This window comes from Centropristis striata, chromosome 9, assembly GCF_030273125.1.
Source record: "Centropristis striata isolate RG_2023a ecotype Rhode Island chromosome 9, C.striata_1.0, whole genome shotgun sequence".
In the NCBI taxonomy this organism is placed as follows: domain Eukaryota; kingdom Metazoa; phylum Chordata; class Actinopteri; order Perciformes; family Serranidae; genus Centropristis; species Centropristis striata.
The window spans coordinates 4,903,663-4,917,017 of NC_081525.1; the positions used below are offsets into that span (position 1 = coordinate 4,903,663).

The 13,355-nt window shown below is 36.1% G+C and overlaps 1 protein-coding gene across 2 annotated transcripts in view; it reads left to right on the forward strand.

Annotated features, from left to right (window-relative positions):
* The first annotated feature begins 448 nt into the window (after positions 1-448).
* fam20b (FAM20B glycosaminoglycan xylosylkinase) overlaps positions 449-13,355 on the forward strand; it is a 32,340-nt gene continuing 19,433 nt past the window's right edge. The window contains exons 1-4 of one of the 2 annotated variants that reach the window (XM_059341588.1): positions 449-612; positions 5,216-5,529; positions 7,905-8,152; positions 10,181-10,267. In XM_059341588.1, the coding sequence (XP_059197571.1) occupies positions 5,401-5,529; positions 7,905-8,152; positions 10,181-10,267 (464 nt within the window). In that variant the 5' untranslated portion in view covers positions 449-612; positions 5,216-5,400. Of the gene's footprint in view, positions 613-4,123; positions 4,842-5,215; positions 5,530-7,904; positions 8,153-10,180; positions 10,268-13,355 lie in introns of those variants that run through there. The other variant, XM_059341589.1, reaches the window with a different exon arrangement.

Consider the following 13,355-nt stretch of genomic DNA (forward strand, 5'->3'; position numbering starts at 1 on the left):
CTACCATATCTTGCTTAAGCCACAAAGGCATGTTCACAAAATTGCCGAAGTCATTTATTTATTTTAAGTTACATAATTTACACACAGTGTTATTACTATGCCAATAGCCATCCTTTGTTACATCCTTTTTGAGTGAAACGATCAATAAATGTCATATGTTACACTTTTGGTGAAGTTTTTTGTGTTTCCTGCAAAACTTGAAAAAATGACTTATGATTATTCTACCAGGGTGACGATATTGCAGTGAAATACAAAGCCACAAAGAGGAAAAATGTCCAAAAAAAAGTCAAAAAAGTTGTTAGCATTGTAATTCTTTGCATCTATCTCAATGCATTAAGCCTGTGCTGAGGTACATGGTGCAGCAGCGCCACCTGGTGGCCGCCTGGAGCTCCTGCAGGAGGAGGAAGTGGACTCGGCAGGCCAGAGAGAGAAGGAACCGAAGGAAAAGGGCGGAGGAGAGGGAGCTACCGGGGGGATTGAGAAAATGATAAACCATCGTCACTTTTAGCAGCAGGACAATTTAATACATTTAAATCTCAATATCGGAGGACTTTACGGGCACCCGGAAGCTACTTTGCCTACTGTGAAGTGTGACACATATATGGCCATAAGGTAAGCGAGCCTGGTCGGCAGCCAGTAAAAACAACACACGACGTAACGTTAACTGTAGCTAGCTGGCAGCTGTAGCTAACCTACACAGCAAGGTGTTTGCTAAACAGCTAGCACTGATGGGATTCATGGGACCGAATTGTTGCAGGAACGGTGACCTGTTAAGGCAAATAACGGCTGAATAATTATCGCAGAAAGCGTGAAAGTGGAGCCATCATTGCGAGATTTTAGATGGGATTTTAATGCAGTCAGTCAGTGTTGAAAAAAAAACGGGTAGCAACATCATGAAAGACCGATTGTGTGGAAGAAGAGATTGCCTGCGTGGCCACACTGAGCCGTGTCAACACCAGCTCAACCGTCGTTTTTCACCTCGTGTCGTTTTATCGCGGGTTTGATGAGCAGCCGTTGGCGCTGACGTGTGTTAACGGTTAACTGGCAGTTGGAACGTGGCGGTTGTATTAATCCTAACTGCTGTGAACGGCTCACAACGTGTGAGGCTCCGTGTTTCAGCTCGGTTTATTCATGTGTTTAGCCGAAGCGGGCAGGTGAACATCACCGGGGCTCAGGCCGGTTCTCTTCCGCACGGTTTGACCGTCGGACAGAGGGGCTGAGCTGGGTCCAGCACCTCACATGACCCCCCTCTGCACCACAGCAGGGCTACCTGTCCGGCAGCTGCTCCCTGGGACGCTCACGGCTGCAACGTATGTAGAACCTGATAATGTAATAAAATAATAAAAATCTGCACTTGAGTCCATTGAAAATGTAAAAAAAAAAAAAAAAAAAAAAAAACCTGATAATGTAATAACTTCCTGATAATGTAATAAAAATTTGCACTTGAGTCCATTGAAAATGTAAAAAAAAACAAAAAAAACCTGATAATGTAATAACTTCCTGATAATGTAATAAAAATCTGCACTTGAGTCCATTGAAAATGTAAAAAAAAAACCTGATAATGTAATAACTTCCCGATAATGTAATAAAGTGCATTTCCCAATAATGCAATACACTTTTTTTTTTTTTACCAATAATGTCATAAAGTATAACATTAATGGGAGGTTATTACATTATCAGGTTAGCCTTCATTTCGCAAGTCCTGATAATGTAATAATTCCCCAATATTGTAATAATTTAACAGCAGACCACCCATTACTTGGGTTCAAGTGGTGATACTGTGTATCAACTCTAGCTCAAGAGCTCTAGCGCCACCAACAGGTCAAAGTTGAATGTTTATTAACTTTTGACCCGTTCATCCGTTTTTCACAAAGCATGTAACACTGGAACCCTTGGGCCAATCCGAGCTCAATACATCCTCAATGGGGTTTTTCGGCCATATTGGATTTTCCGCCATCTTTGATTTGATCAAAAACCTTCCATTAATGTTATACTTTATTACATTATTGGTAAAAAAGTGTATTACATTATTGGTAAATGCACTTTATTACATTATCGGGAAGATATTACATTATTGGGTTTTATTACATTTTCAATGGACTCAAGTGCAGATTTTTATTACATTATCGGGGTTATTACATTATCAGGAATTTATTACATTATCAGGTTCTACAACGTATCAGATTTTTACGGTACCATAACCTTGTCAGGAAATATCACGGTATATGGAATTACATATTTATTATTAATATTCATTTCTAGAAAATTATTGTTATTATTACCAATAGTGACCCTTAAAGAAATAAAAACAGAAGCTGTTATATAAATTTAGGGAAAGTAACTAGGTTTAGATCAATAAGGAAGCTGGTTAATCACTTAAGGAGAAGCAGTGGGCATTAATAAGTTTGTACTTATTCACTCGTTTTCAAACATGTTTACTTTTCATTTTCTGTAAATATTATTTGTACGATCATTTCTCATTACGATCATTTCTTATTATCAGTTATAGTGCCCTTAAAGGAGTACAAACAGAATACTTTAATACTAAAAAAATTAAAATATGCTTTTTTATAATTGAAACTTAAATTATTTTGTTAGTAGCAAAAAAGCCTTCCTTTCAAAAAAAAAAAATTGCAATACCATAGACAAGCATTTATCCATGGAATGATAATCATGATTTTTTTTTTTTTACACCCCAGTATTCTGCAAGACCTGTACATTGCAGCAACCCTCGGAGGAATGAAACCTTAACTGTCCCAAGGAGATTTTTTTTGCACTAAGCATACAGGAATATTAAAAAAAACTAGGACTGTATGATGGCAAGAATCTGTCGATACGACACATATAATGGTAATGCGGTACTGTAGGGAAGGCAATATGTTGAGATTTTTTAAAATTCTAACTTTAATGGAAACTGTCAGTATAGGGAATGCACTACCATATGCATTAAATCTGATTTGAATATAATAATTATATAATTTATGACTGCGTCCAACACCATAGCAACATTTTTTTCTCTCTGTCTGCTATAACAGGTTGTATGTAAGCAAAATAATTGATACAGTATCACCAAACATAATATCACGATACTCAGGTGTATTTATATGTTGTGTTTAAAGTAGGATTGTCACGATACTAGAATTTTCAACTCGATACCGATACTCAGGAAAATATTTGATACTCGATACCATTTTCGATACCACAAGGATAAAAACAAAGACCCCAAAATTTACCAGAAATATTTTTATCAACAAGAAAAATGCAACATGTAAAACTTAACAGAACCACAGGTTAAATATTTATAATAAAAAAACAGTTGTGCAAAAACAAACTGCAACTATGATAACAAGCTTCAGATACTCGATACTTTTGAAAATGAGTATTGTATCCGGATACAATGTTTTAGTATCGATACTTTTTTGAGTATAGATACTTTTGACAACCCTAGTATAAAGCTTGTTATGGGATAGCACTAAAATATATCTGCTGGGAGTTCAAGAAAGGGCCATATTCAGACCATGTGATCAGAGTTTGTTAAGCATATGAATGTTAAGTGTGACAAAAGATGTAAAGCCTTTTATAGCGCGCATCCTGACCATGCTGAACCTTCACCCTGAAGATATGTATGGAGCTGCATGTTCAGGCCTTAGAGCAGACCTGGGCATTGGGCGGCCCGCGTGAGGTTACCAAGAAATTAGAAATCAATATAACCGCAGTGCTTTTATTTTGAAAAAAATAGCAAATATTATCATTCGCACTGGAGCTAACAAGCACTTTTACTATAGTTAAGACAACAAATATAGCCACTAATATATATGACAGAAGAAAAGAAACTCTAACAAACCTTGTGTCCTGTCAGTCAGCCACTATAGAAGCCTTTTTCATACTTTATATCAACTTTAAATGAATTACGACGCACTCGTTATTATTTACTGTTCGTTTTTTCATTTAACCGTTCTACCGGTTATTTCCTGTCACCTTTCAAAATTAAAGCACCCGTTTCAGAGTGGACGGCACCTTTTCAAAATAAACGCATCACAACATTGTAAAACACGTTGAAAATGTACAAACATGAAAAAACAAGCTATATAATACAAAAACATAAATAGGAACCTTGCTAAAGATCATTTACAGTAGTGTGTAAAATAAATGGAGAAGTGATATAGTGATTGGAGTATTTACTACTTTTTACTGCTATATTTGATTTACTCCACATTAACAGTCTCATCATAACATGTGTTCCTATCAGTAGCAGCTCAAAACCAGATAATTTACTATATTTTATAAAGCGATTACATTAATATTGAGCAGAATTTAGTTCTGAGTTTTGGTCCGGCCTCTGCAACCTTCGTGGTTTTGGTCACGTGGCCCCTTGGGAACATTAATTGCCCACCCCTGCCTTAGAGTGTGCAGTGGATCTGCTGTGATCTTGTGAGCTAAATTCACGATGCACTGGTCTGCCTTGTAAGTAATAGCGCACATTGGTCCCACAGTTATCTCGCCACGAAGTGGAAACAGGCAGGATCGATAGAGAGATAAAGACTTCTTTGTCCTAAGTCCAGTGTTGGAGAGGAATGGAAGATATGAGCTGCCTGAGACGAGGAGGATTGTTGCTGTAACTCAGCCAAGGACACGTTGCCGTTCAGTTAACATACAATAGAAATCTCTGGGTGTGGCGTAGTAAATGTCACACATATATCCACAGAGCAGATTCCTGATGTAGTTACATATCCTGAACAGGCTTCAGCTGTGCTGCAGTACTGGGTCACTGTCTGCCCCGAGGGGGAAACAAACAAGAGGGGCGGCAAATCGATCACTTTTCTCTCTACATTTTATTGACGGTACACTTTTTCATCTCTCCCTTTGTTCCGTTTCCTGCTTCTCGTCCTCTTCCCTCCCTGCCCACTCTCATTTGTTCATTGCACCTTATTTGTTTCATAGCACCAACATTTTTTATTTTTATACTGTATATTCATATTTATTCTGCACTGGAATACTCCTTAATACATACTCCTTCTTTAGACACTTTATTTTTTATTGTATTTTATTGTATTTTTATATTTTATTGCTTGAAGTATGCCTAGGTTGTTCTTTTATTTAATTGTGTTGTCATTGTCTCTGTGTGTAATGCTGCTGCTACACTGTAATTTCCCAGCTTGGAATAAATAAATAATGTCTATCTATCTATCTCTCATTTCTCTTTCTTTCCCTCCAGGTGACTGCCTGTTTGCTCAGACTGCAGCTCCAGCAAACAGCATCTCCCGTCCTTCACCAGAGTTCGTCCGGCGGGTGCAGGTTGGCGGGCGGGTGACGGGGCGCTGCAGAGGCCATGCATCAGGGGTGAGGGGGATCCACACACAGCGTCGGGTGAGGAGGGGGTCGGGGCAGGTGGGCGTGGAGATGAAGCTCAAACAGCGCATGGTGGTGCTGTGTGCCGTGCTCCTCCTGCTGGGCCTGGCCAAGATCTTCCTGCTGGATGGAGGCGAGGGCTCCGCCGCCAGCCGACGGGACCTCAGAGCGTTTCGTAAGGTCAGAGCGCCAGTAAACACATCATGAAAACTTTCCAAAGCACTTTAAGACTTATTTTAAATTGAATTCTCAGATTCACTCTTATTCAACGCGTCAATCTTTAGATCTTCATCCTCCCAGATTTCTTTTTTTTTTAACTTAGTTTTTATTTAAGTTTCATTCACAATCGTGTACAGAATCATATTCAACATATCTGCTGTTTCATACACATGGTAACACTTATGGTACATCAAAAAAAAATACAGAGACTATAATAACAAAGAAAAATATAAATTAAAATGGAATAAAAGAAATAAAATTATATCAGTATACCCATAGCAGGGCTCCACCTTTTAGTGAATATATGTTTTTGAAGTCTTAAGGAGTATGTTATTTATTCCATTTGATATATTTCCTTTATTTTTTCAGACCACATACTATATGTTGGGGGGTCAGGCTTCAACCACCTTACTGTAATGCATTTAATTGCTGTTGCTAGTAATATCTGTAAAAGATATTTTTTGGCTCTTCCTTCAATGCCTTTTGGTAATAGACCTAGTAGGGCCACCATTGGATCCATAGTAATATTTCCACCAAATATTTTATTAACTGTTTCAAACACTTCCTTCCAGAATGCTTTCAGTTTTGGGCATAGCCATAGTATGTGGGTCTGATTGCCAATGTGTGGGCCACAATTTCTCCAATACTTATTTGAATGCGTAGTGCTAAATTTAGCTGTAATTTCAGGTGTCCGGAAAAACCTCATGACCACTTTCCATTTAAATTTCCATTTGTACTTCAGTACAAATTTATCCTCCAAGATTTCTGACATGCAGAGGTCAATTTATTGTTAATTTCAGGGACTAAATTATGGAAAACCTTTTCCCATCTTGAAAAGAAAAAACTCCATCTCTATAAAATGTTTCAAAAGATGTCTAAAAGCTCATTTAAGTGCTGTTTTAAAATTCTAATTCACACACAAATACACTTTTGTAACATGTTCATTTTTGTTTTTAATTGTTTTTGTTATTGTCATTATAACTTGTTGATGTTATACATGTGTTTTTTCTATTATCAGTTTATTAGTTTCTAATAACTATGAAATTTTAGGTGGAGGCTTTAAATAAGCCCATCTGGGTTTTCTGCCTCTCCCTGCACTTTACATTATATGTTATCTTTGTCATTTTATGTAATTCTAACTTTGCAAATAAAAATAAACCTAAACCTAAACTATTGACATTTTTAGTCTTTTACAAAAATATGTAAAATTTCTGTCATGTTGGGAGATATTAAAGGAGGATGTACAAGACTATAATCTGTTTTTGCAAGGATACAACCATTTGGCAGACATGTACATAGGGTTGTCAAAAGTATCGATACTCAAAAAAGTATCGATACTAAAACGTTGTATCAGGATATGATACTCATTTTCAAAAGTATCAAGTATCTGAAGCTTGTTATCATAGTTGCAGTTTCTTTTTGCACAACTGTTTTTTATTATAAATATTTAACCTGTGGTTCTGTTCCTTTTTTAATTTTATTTATTATTAATTTAAACAAAACACAACATAAGTCACCAATGGACAAACACAGTAAAAAAGAAAAAAGAAAGAAAGAAAAATAACAACAACAACAAAATCACTAAACCAACCTAAATAAATAAATAAAACAACAATAATGAATAAGAACTTTAACACATTTAATTACATTAGAACTAAAACATCAAACATAATTACCAGATAAAAAATACAGTATCATAAACTTAATAACCTAAGAGAAAATATTCTGTTCTGTTAATTTTTACATGTTGCATTTTTCTTGTTAATAAAATGTTTTGATAAAAACTTTGTTTTTATCCTTGTGGTATCAAGTATCGAATATTTTCTTGAGTATCGGTATCGAGTTGAACATTTTAGTATCGTGACAACCCTACATATATATCTTTACTAGGGTTGTCACGATACTAAAACTTTTCAACTCGATACCGATACTCAGGAAAATATTCGATACTCAATACCATTTTCGATACCACAAGGATAAAAACAAAGACCCCAAAATTTTACAGAAATATTTTTATTAACAAGAAAAATGCAACATGTAAAAATGAACAGAAGCACAGGTTAAATATTTATAATAAAAAACAGTTGTGCAAAAAGAAACTGCAACTATGATAACAAGCTTCAGGTCTGAGGTAGTGCAAAAGTAAATAAATACAATAAACAATAACAATTAGAACAATATTTTGTATGCTGTGCACAATATTAGGCAAGCTTGATCTGCTTCATTCTGGGACTTCAAGAGAGAAAATAACACTTTTCATCCATACTTTTTTGATAGCGATACTTTTGACAACCCTAATCTTTACACACAGTGTTATTATCTCACACCTCTGACAGATGGAAGCTGGTCTCTCTCTGTCCCGGGGAGCTCGCCTCACACACACCCTCCAGTCTCCGTGGGAGATAGCCAGCCAGTGGGTGGGCCCGAGAGAAGTGTACCCCGAGGAGACCCCTGAGCTGGCTGCGGTGCTCACCTCCCTCAGCACGGCCAGGATAGAGAGGGCCGATGTGGGCTACAAGGGCACCCAGCTCAAAGCCCTGCTGGTGCTGGATGGGGGGCAGAAAGTGGTCTTCAAACCCAAGAGGTCAGATTTATTTTTTGTTTTTTTTTAAATATGTGTTTTTTAAATTTTCAAAAGACAAAACAGGAACACATATGACAAAAACAAACAAACATACATTTGGCTCACATACATATTTAGATTCAGATTTAGGTGAGAGATTCAGGAGTCATGCTACACAAATAGGAAAAGCAAGTAAAACAAACCAAGTGTGCACTGTAGGGGTGTGCCATATCGTATCGTTCACAATAATATTGGTATATTTTTTTTATGGTTAAAAAAATGCATATCATGATATTGGCAACGTTCCTACTTCTTGATGTAGTGGCGTAAGGTTGACACTTAAACAACTGACTATACCGAGCTGCCCTCCAAACACACTGCTGCATTATGCCGTTCGTTAGCCACAAGCTAAAATTAGCTAACAATTAAGGTTGTTTTAATCACAAAAAGCTACTTACTCTCTGTCGCTAAACACATGCAGCTTTCAAAATAAGAGCACAGTGTGTTAACAGAATCCACCACAGGACTTACAAGAAGACTGTCAAAATAAGAATAAAACATATTTATTCTCCTTTACAAAATGTCATTAAAATATGCCCCCGGAACCCCTAAATGGTTATTTTTATTATTTGCTCATACTCAAGAGTCAAGAGTAATTTTTTGGGATTTTGCAACCGTTGAGATTTGCACTTCAAACTACATTTTAGATTTTAATTTATTTATACAGACTAAAAAAAATATCATATTTTCTATATCTTTTTAAGTATTTCGTAATATCGTCAAGAATATTGTTATCGCAAAAATAGCCTGAAATATCGTGATATTCTTTTAGGGCCATATCGCCCAGCCCTAGTGCACTGCCATGCATGATACATTCACATAATCAAAGAAAGGTAAACAGAAACAAGAACATATCAATGAAGCGGTAGGGTGTCACTTACAAGGCAGAGCATTCTCAGCTACGATACAAACCCTCTTGCAAGAATGGTAGAGATATTCAAACCAATATATGACAAAAGGGGTTCCCATGTTTTACAAAAAAAACATCATCCCTGCTGTGCAGTCTACATGTCAGATAGTCCAAAGCAACATATTCAAGTATCACCCTCTGCCATTGAGCCTTAGAAGGAGCTTTATCCATTATCCAATTTAAAAGAATACACTTTCTAGCACAGAAAGCAAGTTTGATGAAGTTTTCTTTTAAATTTGTCAGTGATGGACAAATCAGATATGCCGAGTAGGAGATATAAGGGGTCGTTATAGGGGTGTGCCATATCGTATCGTTCACGATAATATCGGTATATTTTTTTATGGTTAAAAAAAATGCATATCATAATATTGGCAACGTTCCTACTTCTTGATGTAGTGGTTAAAGTTGTTTTAATCACAAAAAGCTATTTACTCCCTGTCGCTAAACACATGCAGCTTTCAAAATAAGAGCACAGTGTGTTAACAGAATCCACCACAGAATTTACAAGAAGACTGTCAAAATAAGATGCCTTAAATAAAACATACAAGAACCTTTATTCTCCTTTACAAAATTTCATTAAAATATGCCCCCAAAAACCCCTAAATGGTTATTTTTATTATTTGCTCATACTCAAGAGTCAAGAGTAAATAATGTTGTGTTTGACAACTGTTGAGATTTGCACTTCAACTACATTTTAGATTTTTAATTATTTAAACAAACTAAAAAAAAAAGTCATATTTTCTATATCTTTTTAAGTATTTCCTAATTTCGTCAAGAATATCGTTATCGCAAAAATAGCCTGCAATATCGTGATATTCTTTTAGGGCCATATCGCCCAGCCCTAGGTCGTTATTTCTATTAGTGGATAGAATCTTATTCATTTCCTGCCCAATGACCTGCCAAAACTGCTGTATTTTTCCACAGTACCACAAACAATGTGTGAGACTGCCAGTTTTTATTTTACATTTGGGGCACAGTGGGGATGAGTTAGGAAGGTCAGATTTGTTAATAATGGGATTTCACACTTGTGAATGCTACAGAGTGATTCTTATCTGTGTGTTTGTTTCACCCTTTCCTAGATATAACAGAGACTATGTGGTTGAAGGCGAGCCGTACGCAGGCTATGACAGACACAACGCAGAGGTGGCTGCTTTTCACCTGGACAGGTGTGTAAACACAACTACTGGAGTGTTGTATCTTCATCCTCTCATCTGTCACTAGTGTAATAATGTTTCGCTATCGTGTCCTGCAAGGTTATAATAGTTTAGCATTTTTCCATTAGTTTTAATTTCGTTGTGAATTTTTGTTTACAAATTCAGTTAGTTTTAATTTGTTTTTAGAGTTTGCTAGTTTTAGTTTAGTTTTTATTTTTGGAAAGTGCTTAGTTTTAGTTTAGTTTTTTATTAGTTTTAGTGTAAAGCCTGATTTCCACCGGGCGCGTTACTGCAGCGTCACGTCAGCGTCGCGTTTGCCGCTGCAAATAGGTAACACTCTAATCAATGAGAGCATTTCCACCGGGCGCGTAGCGTAACGTTACAGCAGCGTCTCAGCAGCGTCTCTACGCGAGCATCAGGTAGGACTTCTATTTCTCCGCGAGACGCTGCCAAACCGCTTGAATCTCAACAGAGCAGATCGCACCAGACAGGAAGTCCGACTCAGAATCTGCGTAAAACACTTCCGCCCCTTTCAAAATAAAACACAATACGCAGTTCATGCAGCCTAAAACTACTTCACATCAACATTATGTTATGACCGGGGCACCAGATCAGCAATCAATCAATCAATCAATCAATCAATCAAAGGGTCTCAGAGGATCGGCGACACGAAAGACAAGAGACTGATTGTTGAAGTGGAACATCATACAATCATTTATGACATAACATATTGTTTTTATAAGGATAGATGGTCAGATCTACAGATCTTTCACCTCAGAGAAGCAAAGTAAGCTGTTGGTTGTTGTTGTTTACTTTATACACACAGTTTATCCATAGACTGTATAAATAGAGTTTAGACTTTATCACGGGATCTTGCGGTCTCCCGTATGGTCAGGATTATCGCGTGATCTCGTTATCTCGTTATCTCGCGTGTATACGGCCGGCTCGCTAAGCTGACGTGCTGCTGCTGTAACGCGTCCGGTGGAAATCCCCAGTTAGTGTAACTCCCTCCAAGCACCAGGCAAACGCAAGTTGGTTCCTTTCAACTGATTTATTTTGAGCGTCATTCTTCCATCTCAAAATCCCCCGTGAAAACTGCACCTAAATTATAATGAAATAAAGGTTCAATCAAATTCATTTAACATTACATTCCACAAAGTAAAATACAGATAAATGAAACAAAATACTTTGTTGGCTGCATGCTACATTAATGGAATTATATGTCATCCTTAGTCTTCTTTATATTAATGATCAGTCTCTTTTGACAAACAATTCCATCTGAACCATTGTTCATGCTTCCTGGGAATTCCCGACAGACAGACAGACAGACTTTATTTATCCCAAGCTGGGAAATTACAGTGTAGCAGCAGCATTACACACAGAGACAATAACAACACAATTGAATAATTAAATAAAAAGAACAACCTAGGCATACTTCAAACAATAAAATATAAAAATACAATAAAATGTAATGTAAAAATACAAATAAAGTGTCTAAAGAAGGAGTATGTATTAAGGAGTAGAATTCCAGTGCAGAATAAATATGAATATGCAGTATAAAAATGTTGGTGCTATGAAACAAATAAGGTGCAATGAACAGTGTGCATAAAAAAATAAAATAAAAGAACATTTAAAGAAACAAATACAACTTAAATTAATTCCTTTATCTGTTGCAATAAATTGGCAACAGTTACAGTTAGTTTTAGTGTTTGTTTTTTTGTAATGGGCTGTGTTGGGTATGAGATTCATAGAGGTCATAATAAATGTTGCCTTTATTTCCTTTGGTTTATCATCTCAGCCCTAATAAGGTTATTAACTCTTACAGTTCCAGATGTTTTGTATTTTGGTTCTAGTGTAGACATCTCAGTCTCAGTAAATATATTTACCATGTGTTCCTGCATGTTCACTAACCAGCAGCTATTTAGTTGGAGCAAAATAATTCCATTTCATATAAACCAAAAAGGATTATGCAGTGTTTCCCCTACATGTATTCTGAGGCGGTGCACTGCTGCTGCTGGATTTTCAGCCCCGCCGCAAAAAAAAGTGATTCGTAACATCATGTTTGAATTGAAACTTTCACTTCCACACAGTGAAAGCTCAACATCCAGAGTTTACTGAGTGTTGCACCGACAACTTTTACCATAATAACTAAACACTTTGCCCCATTGGGAAAATTCCAATGTTTTCCCGAAAGCTGGGAAGTTGCTCTTTACAGCCAACATGGTGTCATTACGGTAATTTCACTCGCGCTTCTCCTGGAAGCCCACAAAGCAGGAATACACACACGATCGATACTCAAAAAAGTATCGATACTAAAACGTTGTATCCGGATACGATACTCGTTTTCAAAAGTATCAAGTATCTGAAGCTTGTTATCATAGTTGCAGTTTCTTTTTGCACAACTGTTTTTTATTATAAATATTTAATCTGTGGTTCTGTTCATTTTTTAATTGTATTTATTTTTTATTTATTATTAATTTAAACAAAACACAACATAAGTCACCAATGGACAAACACAGTAAAAAAGAAAGAAAAAGAACAACTACAACAAAATCACAAAACCAACCTAAATAAATAAATAAAACAGCAATAATAAATAAGAACTTTATCACATTTAATAACATTAGAACTAAAACGTCAAACATAATTACCAGATAAAAAATACAGCATGTCAGTAAACTTAATAACCTAAGAGAAAATATTCTGTTCTGTTAATTTTTACATGTTGTATTTTTCTTGTTAATAAAAATATTTCTGTTAAATTTTGGGGTCTTTGTTTTTATCCTTGTGGTATCGAAAATGGTATCAAGTATCGAATATTTTCCTGAGTATCGGTATCGAGCTGAAAATTTTAGTATCGTGACAACCCTAGTAAAGATATCCATGTACCTGTAGGGTTGTCACGATACTAAAATATTCGATACTCGACAAGAAAAATGCAACGTGTAAAAATTAACAGAACAGAATATTTTCTCTTAGGTTATTAAGTTTACTGATATACTTTATGATTTATGTGGTAATTATGCTTGATGTTTGTTTGAGTCTAGTTTTAATGTTATTTAATGTGTTAAAGTTCTTATTTATTGTTGTTGTTTTATTT